The sequence below is a fragment of the Eumetopias jubatus genome, unplaced genomic scaffold (assembly GCF_037043125.1).
Source record: "Eumetopias jubatus isolate StellerSeaLion01/CBP00866 unplaced genomic scaffold, mEumJub1_p1.0 scaffold_10, whole genome shotgun sequence".
NCBI classification, from domain to species: domain Eukaryota; kingdom Metazoa; phylum Chordata; class Mammalia; order Carnivora; family Otariidae; genus Eumetopias; species Eumetopias jubatus.
This window is the reverse complement of record NW_028274816.1, coordinates 76869448-76886967: the sequence shown is the minus strand read 5'-3', so window position 1 is coordinate 76886967 and position 17520 is coordinate 76869448. Positions and strand designations below refer to the sequence as shown.

The 17520-nt window shown below is 54.3% G+C and overlaps 2 protein-coding genes across 14 annotated transcripts in view; both read right to left on the bottom strand.

The window, feature by feature from the left end:
- PIK3R6 (phosphoinositide-3-kinase regulatory subunit 6) overlaps positions 1 to 10333 on the bottom strand; it is a 58231-nt gene extending 47898 nt beyond the window's left edge. Inside the window, exons 1-4 of one of the 6 annotated variants that reach the window (XR_003612536.2) lie at positions 9722 to 10330; positions 7929 to 8035; positions 4245 to 4550; positions 3508 to 3631 (exon numbers count right to left, since the gene is read on the bottom strand). The gene's annotated coding sequence lies outside the window, so the exon portion shown is untranslated. Of the gene's footprint in view, positions 1 to 3507; positions 3668 to 4244; positions 4551 to 7928; positions 8036 to 9721 lie in introns of those variants that run through there. The other 5 variants (XM_028124932.2, XM_028124930.2, XM_028124931.2 and 2 more) reach the window with 5 other exon arrangements.
- Positions 10334 to 15135: 4802 nt separating this feature from the next.
- PIK3R5 (phosphoinositide-3-kinase regulatory subunit 5) overlaps positions 15136 to 17520 on the bottom strand; it is a 65985-nt gene continuing 63600 nt past the window's right edge. For all 8 annotated transcript variants that reach the window (XM_028124920.2, XM_028124925.2, XM_028124922.2 and 5 more), the window contains 2 exons: positions 17042 to 17154; positions 15136 to 16935 (listed from right to left, as the gene is read on the bottom strand). In XM_028124920.2, the coding sequence (XP_027980721.1) occupies positions 16788 to 16935; positions 17042 to 17154 (261 nt within the window). In that variant the 3' untranslated portion in view covers positions 15136 to 16787. The remainder of the gene's footprint in view (positions 16936 to 17041; positions 17155 to 17520) is intronic.

Below are 17520 nucleotides of genomic sequence, written 5' to 3'. Positions count from 1 at the left end.
TTCCATGAGGGCGGGACTCTGTTTATTCACTTCTGGCTCCCCATTACCTGACGCTGCTTATACCAATAGAAGGACCCCGATAAATACCATTGAATGAACGACCACCAGGCACTTGTAGGAAGACAGAACAGGGTCACTGTTCCCGACCGCTCTCAGGCTAGGGAGCAGAAACAAGACTGTGGGGCTCGGCTGGTTGGACAAGTGGCACAGGAAATGAAGATTACGTTGATGCTCAGAATGCTGGCGAAGGAGATGACCGTCCCACGGGAAGGGGACCCAAGTACAACAGTGAGAAGGACATCGTGCTCTGCCACCTGGGCATGGGGGTCCGGGTCAGACCGCACCTTGGACAACCCAGGCTGCGATGTCCCGCTGTGGCTTTTGTGCCACTGCCCAAGCAAAGGGGCACCGCAGGGCTCCACTCACGTGCCCCCGCCCTTTCCCGGCTCCCCCAGTCACCACAAGAACGAGGCAGCACAGGAAAGGAACACATCAGCCTCTGCCCCAATCTGTCGGGAAGATTCTCAGCAGCTGGTGTCGGCAGCAGGGAGCGCAGCCCGGGGTGAACCCCCACCACCAGGGAGAAAACCCCCAGTCCCTGTGGGCCGCCTCTCACCCTGCCCTGCCCCCACCCCCCAGTGTCCATTCAGTGTCTCCTCTACTGAGCCTTGCTGTGTACCAGACACTGTCCTGCAGACACGGGTAGGAAAACCAGGGCTTCAGTGGGGGACCCAAGAAATGGATGGATTCACTCACTCATTCCTTCATTCAGCCCCTTCTAGATGTGAGACACCATTCCAGGTTCTGGGGAAATGGCATAATTTAAAATAGACAAAAACACCTGCTCTCATAAAGTCTTCGCTCTACAGGGTGTGTAGTGAGCACGCAGGGGATGGACGATAGACTCGGGAATTAAGTCGTATATTAGCAGACGGTCAGTGCTGTAAGGGCAAGGCCGGGCAGGGGAATGTGAGGCTCCAGAGCTGGGGGTGAGGTTTCTAAGAGGTTGCTCAGGGAGGTCTCACTGAGGAGGTGAGCTCTGGGTGGAAACATGTGAAGGCACGGGAATGAGCGGGGCCAGATCTGCCCGAGACGCTCCAGCCTGATGCTCACATGCTTGTCACGCCCTGAGTCATCAAGTCCTTCGTCTTGGACTCTAGAGTCTTATGTTTTCTGCTGGCGAAACTGTGACTGGCTAACCGAACAATTACAAGGAGGGGGAAATCTTAGGCGCTTCACAATTCTTGACATAGGGACAAGATCAGGGACAAGGGATGAATGAGTCACTTGGGATTCGGAGGGTATTATTCCTTAAATACAGAACATTCACAATAAATGGTCCTCAGAGCAGGGGCAAACTCCAGCTGGTCACTGCCTTGGGGTGAAACACACCCCGGGACCCGCCACAGAACCACAGTGGTGGCTGCAGGGGACGCAGCGGGAAGAAGCCAACGGGAGCCCGTTCCCTACTGCTGTTCCCAGCCCATGGCTGGTGCAAGACCAGGTGGGGAAGACTTCTAGCTACAGGAAGGACTCAAGGAAGCAGGGTTCAGAGGAGGATCTGGGGAGGCCTGGCTCGGGGCTGGTGTTCCAGCAGTGGAGACCCTGGCTTCTGACGATCCCGTGCCCACCCCGGCACCCCCAGCCCCCCCCCCCCCCCGCCACCCCCACCACCGTTGCTGGCTTCTAGGCCAGGCTCTTTACACAGAACCCACCGCGCACCCTCCCTGCGGCCAGCCCTCCAGGCCTACAATCCGGGAACAAAGACACAGTTTCCCAAGATGGTAGCTCTGTGGCCCACCTGTTGTCCGCCCCCAACTCTGGCACTGGGAAAAGGGAATTCCCTGCCACCAAACCCACTTCCTTCTCCTCCCACCAATGCTGCCTCAGAACCCCTGAGTTTTGGGGACAGACGCTATTTCCAGTACTCTGACCTTTGCCTCCGTGGAGAAAGTCATACTTGCCGGACAACACACCCGGTTCTTTGGTTCAGAGCATGTGAGTAGCGGACTCACAGTAGAAATGCAGAGCTCGGAGTCCTCAACCCTCATCCCTCATCCCATGAGGCCCACTTGGGCGTTCTAGATTCCCGAGGCGCCGGGGACGCGGGGGCCCTGCTTGCAGCTGTCCCCTGGGGATGGGGCAGGCCTGTTTCCCCTGCTGTGTCTGCCGCTGGCCGGGGAGGAAACACCTGGATGTGAGGGAGGCCAGTCTGGGCGGTGAGGGGTGGGGGAAGGAGAGCATTGTTCTGCGGGGGCTGGGGCGTGGGGGGCAGGGATGTGCAGGGGAGGAATCTCACGGGGGACCAGATTCACAGCCACCACGGCAGCCAAGGAGCGGGCTGCGGGGAGGGGCTGTGTGGCAAAGTGGCTGGGCTGATGGCATTTGGTGCTGGACTGCCTGGGTTCTAATCTTCTCTATTGCTGCGACATCTTGGGCTCGTTGCTTAGGACCTTTGTGCCTCAGCTTCCCGATCTCTAAAGGAGGGCTAATAATGGCACCTACCTCGTAGGGTTACTGCCAGGACTAAACACGAGGGTGCTCAGGAACCTCTTAGGGGAACGGAAGGCGTGGAGAAGGCTCCTGCAAGCCCTCTAAGCAGCCAAACGGAGTCAAGAGCTGTGCTTTCCCGTAACGCCCTCCTCCACACCGCACTCTCCTGCTCTGTGGGTTTGCACACCTTGCTCCCCACTGGGACGCTTGCTGTCTCTGCACACAGACCCTCCCTGCCCTTCAAGGCTCACGTGCCGCCTCCTGCAGAGCCCCGCGCCCCCATCCCACATCCCAAGGTCACCTGCGTACCTGCCTGCCCTCATCGAGGGCCCTCACGCCTTTTACTTTCCTGTCAGTCACTCATGCTGCGTCTCAACGCCACACCAGCTCGAGCACGGAGACCTGGCCTTGCGTGGCCTCGGGTTCCTGCTCGATTGTGCGTGCGGAGAGAAGCAGCCAGCCCAGCATGATGGTCACCTGCCACCCCGGGGGAAGAGGGATGGACAGAGGATGTCCCGGCAGGGCTGTGGGTGGGACCAGAAGGCTGACTCTGAGTCTGGCGCCTTGCTTACCTGCCCTGCAATCCTTGGCAGCTTGCCTCATCTCTCTGAGCTATAAAACGGGCACTAAAACACATATCCAGCCCACCTCCGATTGCTCGGGAGAGCCCGCGGGACGGAGAGTATACTCTGCTGCACCCGGGCGTGTGTAATCTGTTATATTATTATTGGCACTTAGAGGATTCGGGGAAGAAAGGAGAGGTCCTCTCATGGATCCCGGGTCCCTAGTTCTTGTGAAAATGAGTTAAATGATCTGAACTTGGCACAGTGCTCCTAGTGGCCACATATCTCGGTAACCCTTCTCCGAAAGCCTTTTGTATATAAGCGCCGGGGGGCATCTCAGCCCCTCGAGGGCTCCCTGCCAGAATCCCTCCCCCAGGCCCCTCCATCTGCTCCCCTTGGATCTGCCTCCCCCAGCTTCCTCCCTGGACACCTTACCCCAGCCAGCACCTACCGTGGTTCAGGAAGAACTGGGTTCCCCTAAGTCTTTCTGCTGACTGGCTCCCCACGGTCCTGCCCAGGGAGGCTGCCCGCACTGGAGACCCCGATGTCTTTAGTCTCCACGGCAGCTTCCAGATCTGCAGAGAAAGGGCCCGTGTCGCCCAGGCCCGGCTCTGTCCCCTCCTCTTCCTTCCCCTTCCCCGTGGCCTTCAAAGCTCCTCCCAGAACACATCCTGCAGTGAGGCTGCTTTCTACAGAAGCTCTGCGGTCACTCATGAGCACTGGAGGTTCTTTCTTTGGAGGGGGCAGGAGGGGGCACCTCCATAGAGTCCCCCCCCCGGTGCTGATTGGGCTGTGATGCCCGGAGCCCAGACCTCTCTCCCGAGCTCCCGACACACCAAGCCCACTGTCCCTGCCCCGGACACGGTCAGCCAGAGGGTCATCCAGCACTTCCAGCTCAATGTGAAAAAAACCAAGCTCTCTTCCCCCACCCCCTGCAAACCCACCTCTCTGCTCCTCATCTCAGATTCAGAAACTTGAGTGTCATCCTCAACACCTCTCTCCCTCAACTGTTCCATCTCAATGGAACCAAGTCCTATGTCGCAAATCGTCCCCTTTTTCCACCCCCACGGCTGTCACCCCTTCATCAGGCCACCATTGTCCTCCTCCTGAATGGCCACAGAAGCCTGATCCAGCCTCCACCTCACAGCCAAAGGGCCCTCTCTGGTGCTGAAACACAAATCTGATCACCTTATGCTCCCAGTACAGCCTTCACTGGCTCCCTGTTATCTTTAGGAGAACGGCCAGACTCCTTGGTGTGATTGGCAAGGCCTGTCTTGAGCTGGTGGTTCCTTGATCCCCAAGTCCGGGCTTCATCCCGTCACTGTGACCCCTCCCGGGAGTCTTGGACACCTGCAGCTCTGTAGTGGTCCGGGCGGCCGCCGAGCTCCAGGCTGGATCGTATGCTGTGGAGTCCCCTTCGGTCCTCTTGGCTCCAGCAGAGGAGAGTGAAAACACAACTGAGAGAGGCCGGAGGACAGCCGAGTGCCGTGCAAGCTGGGGGAGGGGAGGGTGTACAGGACATGGCGGTCAGCAGTGTCAAAGCCTGCAGAGAGGACACGGGGGAGGAGGCCGACAAAAGCATCTGCTGACCTTGGCAATTAAGAGGGAGCAGTGCCAGGGAGCAGATCACCTCTAAGATATGGACCTATTGGCTAGCTCCTCATAGTCTTTCTTTTTCTCACACTTTGAAGTCAAGCAATACTTTGGGAAATCTTCAACACACTCCTAGACCTTTGAAACGCTCAGAGTCGCTATGCCCTCAACTGATTTGGCCTAATGGTAAACGGTCCTGGAGAGAGACAGACTGCTGACAGTGCCATTTGAATGCCTGGATTCAGCCGTGCCTGAAACCCTGATGCCTAATTGTTTGACTCTGTGATCCAATACATTCTCTTGCCCACATTTTTTCAGTAAGACAGTTTGAGTTGGATTTCTGTCCCTTGCAACCAAAGAAGTGACTGGTCTTTTTTTCTGCCAGGATTTGAATGGGTTCTGCAGAAGAGGAGGAGGAAGAGGAGAAAAAAGAGGAGGTGGGAGGAGGAAGAGGGAGGAGGAGGGAGGGCGAGGGGGGAGGAGGGAGGACGAGGGAGGAGGAGCAGATCCTTTGCTCCATGGTTCAGTCTCCCTGCCATAGGTACTTTTCTACGTTGCCTCATGTGACTGGAATCATATTCTATCTCATATCTTTGAGTTCTGCCTCATCCGTCCACCCTCCCCCAGTAAGTCCTGGGGAGGCAGAGGCTAGATCTTACTCATTATCCTATCTGTCCCAGGGTAAGAGACTGTTAAGAGAATGCTTGGCTCATTAAATACAACAAATGGATGGATGGATGGATGGGTGGATGGATGGATGGATGGATGGATGGATAGGTGGGTGGGTGGGTGGGTACGTGGGTGGGTGGATGGCTGGCTGAGTGGGTGGGTGGATGGGTGGATGGATGGATAGATGGATGGGTGGGTGGGTGGATGGGTGGATGGATGGGTGGGTGGGTGGGTGGGTGGGTGGATGCCTGGCTGGCTGGCTGGATGGGTGGGTAGATGGATGGGTGGATGGATGGGTGGGTAGATGGGTGAGTTCATGGTTGGGTGGATGGATGGGTGGGTGGATGGATGGATGGGTGGGTGGGTGGATGGATGGATGGGTGGGTGGGTGGGTGGGTGGGTGGATGGGTGGATGGATGGATGGATGGGTGGGCGGGTAGATGTCTGGCTGGCTGGCTGGCTGGGTGGGTGGGTAGATGGGTGGATGGATGGATGGATGGATGGGTGGGTGGGTGGGTGGGTGGATGGGTGGATGGATGGATGGATGGGTGGGCGGGTAGATGTCTGGCTGGCTGGCTGGCTGGGTGGGTGGGTGGATGGGTGGATGGATGGATGGATGGGTGGGTGGGTGGGTGGGTGGGTGGGTGGATGCCTGGCTGGCTGGCTGGCTGGGGAGTGGGTGGATGGGTGGATGGGTGGATGGATGGATGGATGGATGGGTGGATGGATGGATGGGTGGGTGGGTGGGTGGATGGCTGGCTGGCTGGATGGATGGGTGAATAGATGGATGGGTGGATGGATGGGTGGGTGGGTGGGTGGGTGGATGGGTGGGTGGGTGGGTGGGTTGAGACATGGGTTCATGTTTGGGTGGATGGATGGGTGGATGGATGGATACATGGATGGGTGGGTGGATGGATGGCTGGCTGGATGGATGGATACGTGGATGGGTGGGTGGATGGGTAGGTGGGTGGATGGGTGGATGGGTGGGTGGGTGGGTGGATGCGTGTGTTCATGGTTGGGTGGGTGGGTGGGTGGGTGGGTGGATGGGTGGGTGGATGTGTGGGTTCATGGTTGGGTGGATGGGTGGGTGGATGGATGGGTGGATGGGTGGGTGGATGGATGGGTGGATGGGTGGGTGGTTGAGTGGATGGGTGGATGGGTGGGTGGTTGAGTGGATGGGTGGATGGATGGGTGGATGGGTGGGTGGATGGGTTGGTGGGTGGGTGGGTGGGTGGATGGGTGGGTGGGTGGATGGCTGGGTGGGTGGGTGGGTGGGTGGATGGATGGATGGATGGGTGGGTGGGTGGGTGGGTGGATGGGTGGGTGGTTGGGTGGGTGGATGGATGGATGGATGGGTGGATGGGTGGGTGGGTGGGTGGGTTGAGGCATGGGTTCATGGTTGGGTGGATGGATTGGTGGATGGATGGCTGGCTGGCTGGATGGATACGTGGATGGGTGGGTGGATGGGTAGGTGGGTGGATGGGTGGATGGGTGGGTGGATGGGTAGGTGGGTGGATGGGTGGATGGGTGGATGGGTGGGTGGGTGGGTGGATGCCTGTGTTCATGGTTGGGTGGGTGGGTGGGTGGGTGGATGTGTGGGTTCATGGTTGGGTGGATGGGTGGGTGGATGGATGGGTGGATGGGTGGGTGGTTGAGTGGATGGGTGGATGGGTGGGTGGTTGAGTGGATGGGTGGATGGATGGGTGGATGGATGGGTGGATGGGTTGGTGGGTGGGTGGGTGGGTGGATGGATGGGTGGTTGGATGGGTGGATGGGTGGGTGGGTGGGTGGGTGGTTGGGTGGGTGGATGGATGGATGGATGGGTGGATGGGTGGGTGGGTGGGTCGATGGATGGGTGGGTGGATGGGTGGGTGGGTGGGTGGGTGGATGGATGGGGGAGTAAATGAATGCAATGAGTAAGTCCAGTGCAGGATAAGAACCAGGGACTCCACCCCTGCAGGACCACCACTCAGCAGCAGGCAGCCAGTGTGGCCCTAGTGGGCAGCCCCCTCTCCTTATCAGCTTTGGCCTAACTGAATCGGAAATCACAAGCTGATGAGGGCCTCCTGTGGCTACAGTCTCCTCTTTCAACAGCTAACGTCTTTGCCCGCGTACTGGGTGTGGTAGCCACGGGCTGCCTGGTGACCGTGGACAGCCCCAGAGCTGTCCCTTGCAAGGAGGGGCTGCGTGATTGGCAGCCAGGAACAAGGAGGAGTGAAGAGGAGGGGGAGAGGAAGGACAGAGTGCCCCTACCTGTCCCTTGCAGCATCCTACCATCACCAAGGCACTGCCCTTTTGACTGATCCCAGGGATGCCTTGCCTTTCCGGACACTTTTCTTAGGGTTGAATCTCTTTTCCAGGTGCGGGGTGGCTAGGTTTCCCATCTGCACCAATGTTGCAAGAAGAGCCCTCCTATTCAGGGAGATACTGTGTATCATTGCCTGTCCATTACCAAGTAGCCCAGAGCTTCAGACAAATTACATTTTTAACTTTTAAGCACCTTACATTAAATCCTCTTGATATAGTGGTGGCAGGGGGACCAGTGCTGGGATCGGGGTGCCCTGGAGGACCAGGGCATTGGAATCACTCAAGATTGTTTGCTTTGCATACCTGACACCCAGGGTCACCTGCGCCCTTGCTCCAGCTGCACCTTCTGTGGGAACTGTCTTGGGAAGCTCAAGCAGCAAACGCAGACTTCATCAGCTCTTGGCAGTTTCCTAAGGAATCCATCCACAGAAAATCCCAATAAGCAATGTAGATCTTACTGACGATTACAGGGAGAACATGGCATAAGTGTGTACACATCTCTTAGCAAGTGATTTAAAAATCCTCCGCGGGAAAGACAAAGTTCATTTGATGCCACTTATATGTGGAAGTTAAGAAACAAAACAGATGAACAAAGGCGAAGGGAAGAAAAAATAAGACGAAAGCAGAGAGGGAGACAAACTGTAAGAGACTCTTGACTATAGGAAACAAACTGAGGGTGGCTGGAGGGGAGGGGGGATGGGGGTGGGGTAACTGGGTGCCGGGCATGAAGGAGGGCACGTGATGTAATGAGCACTGGGTGTTACACGCATCACTAAATTCTACCTCTGAAACTGATAACACATTGTATGTTAATTAAATTGATTTTAAGTTAAAAAAAAAAAACCCTAAAAAAATAAATAAATAAAAATCCCCCGTGGACATTTCTATTGTCCAGATGGTCTTGGTCCATGCCATGCTGTTGGACTGGTGGGCTGGGGTAGGGTGGAGGGGTTTTTCTGCTTTCTCTTCTCTCCCCCAGTGACTCTGAATCACACACTCCTGGTTCCTTCCGCCCAGACTTTTTCACAAACAAAGCGAAGTCCTCTTAGAAGTGCATTCAAAGCGAGTGCCTGGGTGGCTCGGTCAGTTAAGCATCTGTCTTCGGCTCACATCATGATCCCAGGATCCTGGGATCCAGCCCCGCATCCGGCCCCCTGCTCAGTGGGGAGTCTACTTCTCTCTCTCTCTCTGCCCTTCCCTCCTGCTTATGCTCTCTCAAATGAACAAAAAGTCTTTAAAAAAGAAGTGCATTCCGAGCACTATACCTCCATTTTGACCCTTGACTCCATTTTTATACCCGCAAACTCATGAACAACACCCCAAACCAAATGGCTCTCTGGTTGGTGAGAAAGGTGTGAGAGGTAAGCAGACCAGAAAAGAGGTGTGATGGAAACACGCCTTACTTCATGCATACAACCACCTCATGAGCTAGGACAGTTATGGAGATGACTCACCTATGTGGTGGGGGTGGGACTTGAACCAGGGGACCCCTGGTCCAGGGACTTCCCGCAGCTCCCCAGGGGGACGTGCAAGGCCAAGTCAGCGAGAAGCCTGGCCCACCCTCCTCGGCTCGGATCCCCACTCCAGGAACACGCCCGCAAGGACATGGCTGGTACCCACCTGCCGCGCACATCTGCTTCTAGTGAATTCCCTCCAGCCCTCAGAGCCGTGGCCCAGGGAAGTGGGGGGCAGCAGGACAACATCATGCTCTAAAGCAGTGGTCCACCCAGTGGGGGCCCCGAATCAGCAGCATCATTATCACCTGGGAACCTGTTAGCCTCTAGTAGTGTCTGCTGTGGGTGTGGAGAGGGTGGAAGATTACAGTGTCGGGAAATTTCCATTCTTATCTCTGGCAATGCTGTCCTATGGGGTGAGTGTGCGAGCAGAGCTAGGACTAGTGCGGGGAATAGTTGCAGGAAGCAGGTTTGTGCTCTCTAGCCATCCACTCATTCTTTCAGACATTCTTCTTATTTTTGAGGAAAGAGGGAGTTTTGATTGTAACATCAACGTGTTTGTTTCTTTTTTTTTAATTTTAGTGTTTCAAAACATTAGTTAAGCAACTCACAGATATATTTTCATTACAAAAAGCCACTCACGGGGCGCCTGGGTGGCTCGGTCCGTTAGGCGTCTGCCTTCGGCTCAGGTCATGATCCCGGGGCTCCTGGGATCGAGTCCCGCATCGGGCTCCCTGCTCAGCGGAGAGCCTGCTTCTCCCTCTTCCTGCCTCTCCCCGTGCTTGTGAGCTCTCTCTCTCTAATAAATAAATAAAATCTTAAAAAAAAAAAAAACACTCACACATCACAGGAGCATACAGAGTGAAAAGGAGCCCCCGCCCCGCCTTCCCAGTATTTTTTTTCTCTCCATCCAGTGATAATCGGTGTTGCCTGGGGTGATTATACAAATCGATCTTCCACGTGCTTTGTTTACTTGGAGAGCGCGCTAAATCAGTATCTAAGGATCAATTTCTTAAATGTAAATGTCCGTATTTCCCGGCCCAGCACCACGCTGACATGGGTCGAGACGCAGAGAAAATCAGCCCACTCCCCCTCGTACACACCGGCCTTCAAGGCGCGGAAGAAACCTTCCCTCCCCAAGATTCTCTTGGTCGGTGCCCCTGTCGACCCTCCCAGACTCCTCTGGGGCGACGGGGGGAGGGGCGGAGAGCGGGCTGGGTTGCCCTGGGGGCGGGGCCCGGTCTCCCCGCACCTCCCCTGTCCTCAGGCGGGGCGGGGGGCCTGGAGGAGCCGAGCTGGGGAGCTGGCCTGCGCGCTCCCCTGAATGTGGAGGGGCCTGGAGCCTCTTTCTGTATAAGAGACCTATCACAGTCGCTGTGTTCTTGCACATGAATTCCCGGTAGGAATAGGGACCGGCCGGCAGGGCAAGAAAGCTGGGGGTCAAGAGGGCTGGGGGGTAACTAGGATTGTTGCAAAAACTCAAAGACCCCAACCCTTTATTATCCATGCCAACTGCCTGTCCCCCCTGCACGCGCGCACGCGCCCTCAGGCGCACACATACACCCCAAATAGGGGCTCTGTTGTAACTTTCCTCTAGCTGCGCAGGCCCCTCCTCCTGTCTGGGTCTCAGTTTCCTCCTCTGTCACAGAGGGATTGGGGAGGGCCTTTGCAAAGCCCTTGCCCGCTTCCTCAGGTCCCTGAGGACAATCCTGGTTCTGGTTCTGGCCTTGAGACTTGCCACTCATTTTGCTCAGAGAAGGCCTCTGTGCAGGGGTGGGGGTGGGGTAGGGCTGCTCTGTCCCCTCCCGACCCTCCCACTTCCCCCTCTTCAGAGGTCTCCGGGGACCCCCTGGGGCCAGCAGCACTTCCACAGAGGGCCTCCTTCCTGACTGCGACCCCCCTCCGCCCCCGTCCAGTGGAAGGCACAGGCTTGCCTGGAGTCCTGCCAACCCACTCGGGCCTCAGCTTCCCCCTCCTGCTCCCGCACCCCACCCCACCCACTTTCCCACCCACCCCCATTTCTGGGGGTCTGCGAAGACCCTAGCTTCCATTTTGAAACCTCAGAGCTCCAGAATTCCATGACAAGGAAGCCAACCCTCTCGGAGAGCTGTGTGAACTTTATTTTCCCAGGCTTCAGTTTCCCCAACTCCGACCTGAGCGGCTTGAGGGGAGCAGCCTAGCTTAGTGGTTAAAGAGCCCGGACTCTGGACTCTGGGACTCAGCGATGTGGGCTTGAAACCTGGCTTCTCCTTTCCGCCGTCTCTGTGAATTTGGCCGAGTTCCTCAGCGTCTCTGTCTGTTTCCTCATCTGTAAAATGGGCCTAATAGTACCCACCCCAGGGGACTGTTGGGAGGCATAAGCGTGACAACAGAAGTACGTGAAGCGCGTGGACAGTAAGCGCTGTGTTTGCTAATATCTCATTTTGTGCTTGCCTGACGTTCGGTGGAGATTTTCCTGGTCAGGTTGCAGGGACGAGGAGGCTCAGCCTTCCAAGCCCTAAATGTCTGAGATTCCTCCAAGGGGCATTGCACGCGTGCAGGTGACTGGTGTGGCCACAGACGCCTTTCCAGTGACCACACACTCAGAGTTGCGGGGTGTTATGAACTGAATGTTTGGGTCCACCCCAAATTCATATGTTGACCCTCCAGTGTGATGGTAATTAGGAGGTTACCAATTACCCATCCAGTGTGATGGTAATTAGGAGGTGGGGACTTTGGGAGGGATTTCGGTCTAGATGACGTCATGAGGGTGGAGCCCCGGTGTCCGAGGAGGAGCTTCTTCTCTCCACCACGCGAAGACACAGTGAGAAGGTGACCATCTGCAAAGCAGGAGGTAGGATCTCACCAGACGCAGAATCTGCCGGCGCCTTGGATGTCCCAGGCCCCAGACGGTGAGAAATAAATGTCTGTTGCTTAAGCTGCCCACTCTATGGCGTTTGTGACGGCAGCCTGAGCAGACCAAGACACAGGGGACTGTGGTCGGAGCCGGGACGCACGTGTGCTTGCTGCAAGGAAGAGAGAGAAATAAAGTGGCACAGGTAGGGACAGTCTGCCACCTGTCTGTCTCTGCCCCCAGAGAGATGGGGAGGACAGCCGCTTCCAGGATAGCCAGCTACCTTTACCCTGATTTTACCGGTAGGGTTGAGGAAATAGAGGGATTCAGAGATGGGAAAGGAGGGAGAAGCGCCCACCCGCCACCCCCAGGGCAACAGGCTGGATCCCAGTGCTGGAGGGGGTGGTGGGTGTGACAGTGGGGGAGGAGAGTCCGAAGCCCTGGGCAGGCACCAGACAGGTGGGGTCCACACACATCTCTGCCAAGGGGATGGAAACAACTCTGATGCCTCTGCTTTGAGTGGACTGAAGGGGATGTAGACATTCCCTGCCCCAGGGGTTGTGCGAGAGCTGGTCCACTGGAGGAGGCATGACTTGGATGTCAGGGACCTCAGGGAAAGGTCTGAGGAAGATGACAGACCAGTGTGTTCAGGGCCCCGGAGGAAGCTCCAAGCTGTTAGAGGAGAACAAATCGATACATTGGACGTCATTAAAACTAAGACCATTTGCTCTGAAAAGGGCATCCCTGTTAAGAGAATGAAAAGACAAGCCACAGAATGGGGGAAAATATTTGTCAAACATGTATCTGATAAAAGACTCGTATCCAGAATATACAAAGAGCTCTTAGAACTCAACAAGAAGAAAATAAACAACGCACCTAAAAAATGGGCAAAAGATCTGAAGAGATACCTCACCAAAGAAGATATTCACATGAAAAACACATGAAAAGATACTCCACCGTCCTCGCAGTTACCAGGGCCTTGCAAATTAAAACAACGAGATATGATCACTACATACCCATTAGAATAGATAAAATCCAAAAAACCATGACGCCACCAAATGCTGATGAGGATGTGGAGCCACAGGGACTCTGATTCATTTGATAAGAACGAAAAAGTGCACAGCCACTTTGGAAGAGCTTGGCGTTTTTGTTTTTTTTAACTAAATATACTTATACCATATGATGGAACAATTGTGCTCCTTGGTATTTACTCAAACGAGCTGAAAACATATGTCTGCACAAAAACCAGCACATGAATGTTTATATCAGCTTTATTCATAATTGCCAAAAACTGGTATCAACCAAGATGTCCTCAGTCTGCGAGTGAAGAAGCAAACTGGGGCACATCAATAAAATGGAGTATCATTCAGCAACAAAAAGAAATGAAATGTGAGGGCATGAAAAGACAAGGAGGAACATTAACTACATATTGCTAAGTGGATGAGCCAGTCTGTAAAAGGCTAGTTACTGTATGGTTCCAATTCTATATCCTGAAATATGCTAAGTACAGGGGCAGCAGAAAGAAAGATTGGCTGCCAGACTAGTTAAGAAAGGAATAGTCTCCTTTTCTGGAATATATATTTGCATATCCAGGAAATCCATTTCTTTCACAAATTGTACTTCTGAGAAACTTCTCCATCTCATCCAAATTTCCAATTTATTGGTGAATTTATAATATCCTTTCATTATATTTTGAGTGTACGTAGGATCTGTAGAGATGTCCTTTTTTCCATGCATATTGATCATTTGTTCGCTAGGGCCTTATCCACTAGTACGTTGGTTTTTTAATTCATAGATTTCTGCTCTTACACTTCTTTCTTTTCTTCTACTTTCTTTAGGATTTATACCTTTCTTCTATCTTTTTGAGATGAATATACTCCCTTTGATTTCAGTCATTTGAAATTTGATATTCCAGTTATACTTGAGATAATGTGAATTCTGTGTCTGGGCGGTGTTCTATTTTAACGAGATCAAATGTGTTAATTGTGTTGTCCAGATCCTCTATAGCTCTATTATTTTTTGTCTATTTGTTCTATCAGCTACTAAGAGAGGTATAATAAAGTCCTTCATTATGGGTGTGGAGATGTTAATTCTGTCAATTTTTGCTTTACAATTTTAAAGTTATGTTATTGCATGCATACAGATTTATGATTGTGATATGTTTTTGTTGGATTGACTTTTTGATCTTTATAAAATGTCCCCTTTTTTTTTAATGTTCTTGCCTTAAAGTCTTTGTCTGATATTAGCGTAATACCACCAGCTTTTTGGGTCAAGTTTGTATGGTGTTACCCTTTCAATCCTTTTGTTTTCAGGCTTTCTGTGTTCTTAAAGTGTCTCTTGTGAGCAGCATAAAATTTTTTTAAAAAATCATTGAACAATTCTAGATTGAATTTTCCAGCACTTAGAAGATGTCATTTCATTGTCTTTGGTTTCCAATGTTTCTGTTGAGAAGGGAGTTCTCAGTTTAACTGTTGATCTTTTGAAGAGAAACTATATATTTTTTTCCTTTGTCTGTCTTTAAGATTTTTTCATTCTATTTTTCTCCCCCAGGAGTCTAACAATGAAATGTGTGTGTGTGTGTGTGTGTGTGTGTGTGTGTGTGTGTGTGTGTGTGTTTAAAAAACTAAACTCCAGACTTTATAGGGATTTCACCAGATTTTTCCATTAATACCCTCTTTGTTTCAGGATCCAATGTAGATAGAGTACCATGTTGCATTTAGTTTTCAGGTTTCCTGTCTCCTTGGTTTTTGAGTTTCTCAGCCCTTCCTTGTTTTTCATGACACTGACTTCCTGGAGGAGTACTAGTCAGATTATCCTACAGAATGTCTCATAATCTGGATCTGTCTGGGATTTTCCTCATGATCAGACTGGGGCTATGGGATTTTGGGAAGACTATCAGAAGTGAAGTTCTCTTTTCGTGTGATTTTGTTTTTATCCTGTGTGACATTTGCCAAATTTATTCAATCTATGGGTTGATATGCTTCCTTGATTTGGGTCAATTGAATTTTGGCAGAACGGGCACCATGCCAGTTCCAGGCCCAGGCCCTAGGAGGCATCCTATGTCTCTGCTTACCCCTCTCGTGCACAAAAACAGAAATAGGACAACCCCCAAGAACTGACTGCTGCCGCTGCGTGTGCACTGGTTGATGTTAACGAAGCAACTAGCAGTTACTCATCATGCAGCAAATGGGGGTCAGGAAATACGAGACTGGGGGTCAAGAAATACGAGACTAACCAAGTTTTATTTGAAAATAATATTAAATTCTATTTGTTTATTTTTTGATATCCGTTTAGCATGTAGTAACCTGTTCACACAACAAAAAAACTATGAAAGATATACGGCCGGCTGCTCTCTGGAGCGTGGAGCAAGTACAGATGGTGAGGACAGGCTGGGGTTCGGGGGCTCCTGTAAGCCCCGAACCTTTGGAGCCAGGTGAAGCAGAAGGAGGGGACGGAGGGGCTCTGGGCAGGATGCGATCATCTTCCATGGCTACTTTCTCCACCTGTACCATCCAAATCCTGGTCCTCAGCCCTGCCCTCCCCCACTACCACCCTAGCCCACATTTGCTTCCGCTTCCAAACCACTCCAACCTGCCAGCTTTACGTTCTTGGCTCTCATGTCCTGTGACCCATTTCCCCCAGCCAGGCATGAAGCCCCCGGAGGCCAGGCTCTCCCTCGACCCCTCCAGGATCCGGCCCAGATGCCAGAATGGTGCCAGTGAACTTTGGGGCTGGAAGCCTCCATATGCACTGTGCACCAGCCTAAGGCGTGACGTGGGAGCAGGGGTCACGGGGCCCAATCCGGAAGAGAAGTCGGCGAGGGCTTGGGGGCACCCGTGCAACCCTCCGCTTAGCCTTGCCAAGGCCATTCCTCCTTCAGAGGGTAAAACTGACCACTCCTCACTCCCTCAGCCTCGGTTCTGCCTCAAGGGTGAATGAAGAGCATCCCAGAGGCCGTGAGAGTGTCCCAGTGCCAGGCGGGGGGCAGGGGGGGGCGTAGGCGCTTAAGGGTGAGGCCACTCATCTGTACTGAGCACCAGCTATGAGCCAGCCACTGGGCCAGGTGCTTAGCGGACAATTTCTTTTCAACCCCTGAAGGTCTTAGTGCTGAGGATGTGGAGGCTCGGAGAAGCTAATTCACTTCCTTCTGGTCACTGAGCTAGAAGGTAACCAAGCTGTAGAATCAATGCCTGCCCTGTCTCCCAAGGCTCTCAGATCCAGAAAGGGGCTCCTGAGAGAATATGTTCCAGGGGCTGAGAGTAGACAGGTAAAGGATTAGTGCTGTTTTTCAAAAGACCCAGGGAACTTGAGAGACAAGGCGGGGGGGGGGGGGCGGAGAGAGAGAGAGAAAGAGAGATGGGGTGGTACTGAAAGTCTGGGAAGAAATTCCTAGTCTTGTTTCTACCACCTGAGCCCCAGAGTGGAGGGGACTGAACCCCAGATACAAAGGGCCCCCCCAAGATTTAGACAAACTAAGGTGGGGGTTCCAGCCAAGCATTGGGAGAGGAGGCCTAAACCACACCCCAGAGCACCAGAGCCTCAGATTTTTCTAGAAAGGATCCTAGACCACACCAGCGGCCAGGGCCTCTGGAGGTCAGCTCATCCGTCTCTCTCCTCTCCACCGTGAGGAATCTGAGGGGCGGTGTGGCCAGCCGCTCTCCCTAATGCCTGTGTCTTTCCTATACACAGCCCTGAGGGCCCAGAAACCACCAATCCCCTGCCCACTGTCCACTGCAAGGCCCATAGCAGGGCCTGATCCAACAGAGGGCCATCTAGTTTCCCAGAGGGAGCAAGACCCTCGAGGCCACCGTGTGGGGAGGGCCTCCCGGGAGGCTGCCTGCCCAGGGCTTCCTGTCCAGGCTGGTGAGGGTCCCACTAGGGCAGAGCTCCACTGAACGTCATGATGGGCAGGCAGAGGAGGGAGCAGAGGTCCGGCGGGGCCTGGGTTGGCGGGTCCGGGGACCTCTGGGGTTGGGGGTGGAGGCTGCTCTTCTCTGGCTTGTAGCAAGGTGAGACCTCACACCTGTGGGGCAGGCGGGAGTAAGGGCAGGCCCCCATCCCCGCAGCTCCTTCCGGGGTTCTAGCACATGGCACAGAGGCGAGCCCCTTCCCCGGGCCCCCCTTCCTACCGGACCACGCTCTGCAGGATCTTCCTCTCATCCTGGTCCAGGCACACTGCGAAGGGGCAGCCGTTGGAGCCGATGATCTGCACCTTGTCCACCTTGATCTGTGATGTGCTAATCTGGAAGAAAGGCCCCCATCAGTCCGCCCCGATCCCCGGCCCCAGAACTGCCAGCCCTGGGCGGCTCTCTGCCTCAGGCCACCCCAGCAGCTGCCCTGCGGGGCTGACGGCCAGCTCGGGAGAGGGCCCGGCAGCCTCCGTGAGGCCCTGCCTCCTCTCCAGCCTCCACCCTCCCCGGGTCTGGAAGAAACACGTGCCCCCAGGAGAAGTTCCCATGGCCCCACTGTGAGGCCCCGGTCCCCCACACGGAGCCGTTCTGCGCGCACCCGGGGCTCCCCCGGCTGCCCGCCAGAGCCTTTGCACGCAGACACATCTGCCCGTAGGGCACCCCACAGTGTGTGCACCCCAAACCACACCCCCAGCCTA